The sequence below is a fragment of the Sphaeroforma arctica genome, assembly GCF_001186125.1.
Source record: "Sphaeroforma arctica JP610 unplaced genomic scaffold supercont1.973, whole genome shotgun sequence".
Classification (NCBI taxonomy): Eukaryota; class Ichthyosporea; order Ichthyophonida; genus Sphaeroforma; species Sphaeroforma arctica.
The window spans coordinates 15,217-16,770 of NW_014039585.1; the positions used below are offsets into that span (position 1 = coordinate 15,217).

At 45.9% G+C, this 1,554-nt stretch overlaps 1 protein-coding gene across 1 annotated transcript in view; it reads left to right on the forward strand.

Moving 5' to 3' along the window:
* The window catches only part of SARC_09507 (hypothetical protein), a gene marked incomplete at its 5' end in the record, with an annotated part of 20,603 nt that overhangs the window by 14,609 nt on the left and 4,440 nt on the right, over positions 1 to 1,554 (forward strand). Inside the window, 2 exons of the mRNA XM_014296473.1 lie at positions 404 to 516; positions 1,055 to 1,233. Of these exons, the coding sequence (XP_014151948.1) occupies positions 404 to 516; positions 1,055 to 1,233 (292 nt within the window). The remainder of the gene's footprint in view (positions 1 to 403; positions 517 to 1,054; positions 1,234 to 1,554) is intronic.

Sequence of the window (1,554 nt, forward strand, 5' to 3'; positions counted from 1 at the left end):
GTACGCACACCCTTTCCCACACTCTCTCCCACACTCAAGAAGAAGAAACGGTATGTCACACACACACACTTGTACGCACACTCTCTCCCACACTCAAGAATAAGTACCGGTATGTCACACACGCCCACTCGTACGCGCGGGAGCAATCCATTCGCGCTCAACCACATACTTGAACAGTGTCAGCTACCCCTGACATATGCGATGGGTGCCGTTACACTAGAAAGCGCGCCAACGCATCACAATGAACAGACACACTGGTCTGTGGCAATCAACCATCAAATGCATGCAGCTCCTGCTTGCAAGAAGAGGGCGATGAGTGCTCACAGTCTTATGAATAGCACTGCCACGTCGTCTACTCTCACCAGCTAAACCCCTAAACCCTACTCGCCGCTCTTCACATCAGTGGGCTGTGGTCGCGCATACAAGCGGTTGGCATGACAACGCCTCCCGGCAGCACCAATAGTCTCAACAAGCAGGGCAACAGCAGCAATAAGAACCTCAGCGGCATTTTCACCTGTATGTGTGTTGGTCGATGTGGATAGCTTGTTGGTTTGCTGTTGTGATGTGATTATGAAGGGATTCAGCAATGAGTGTACTCTTTCCGTGTGTGCGTATATGTGCATGTGTATATGTGTGTGTGTGTATGTGTATATATGTGTACGTGTGTGTGTGTGTGTGTGTATGTGTGTGTGTGTGTATATGTGTGTGTGGTTCTGTCGTACTCTGCTCTGCTGTGCCACAGGTCAGCTCTTCTCCCTGTACTGTGTGCATTACATTGTTTGCTGTGAACAGTTGTCTCGAATTTGGAAGATATTTCAGGCTGCTCATAGACTGTAGACGATGGACACTTACCTATATGCATGACTCGCATTTTTACATATATACATGACTTGCATATTCACATACATACATGATATGCATATTTACATATACACATGACATACATATTTACATATATTCATAACGTGCATATTTACATATATACATGACATACATATTTACATAAATACTTGACATGCATATTTACATATATACTCCCCTTTCTATTGAGCAGCCTCGGGTAGCAACACGGCAACGGGTCTGAGTGTCCTGGATGTCGCTACAGACAACATCACACCGGTGGTAAACCCTACACTGATTGGGGCGAGGTTGTGCGGTGACATGGCCATAGTCGTGCGGTCGCTCACAAGTGTTGTGGTGGCATCCGTCAACCCGAAGGAACTATCTGCGGACGTATGTCTGTGGGTGTGCGTGGTGTTTACTTTTATACGTCTCTATAAAAGTGTGCGTATAGGATTGTTTGGGTGTGTGTGCGTAGTAGGTTAGATATGTCCGTGGGTGTGGCGTGGTGTTTACTTTTATACGCCTCTATAAAGTGTACGTATAGGATTTTTGGGTGTGTGTGTATGTAATAGGTTAGATATGTCTGTGGGTGTGGCGTGGTGTTTACTTTATACGCCTCTATAAGAGTGTGCGTATACAATTGTTTGGGTGTGTGTGTACGTAATAGGTTAGATATGTCTGTGGGTGTGGCGTGGTGTTTACTTTTACACG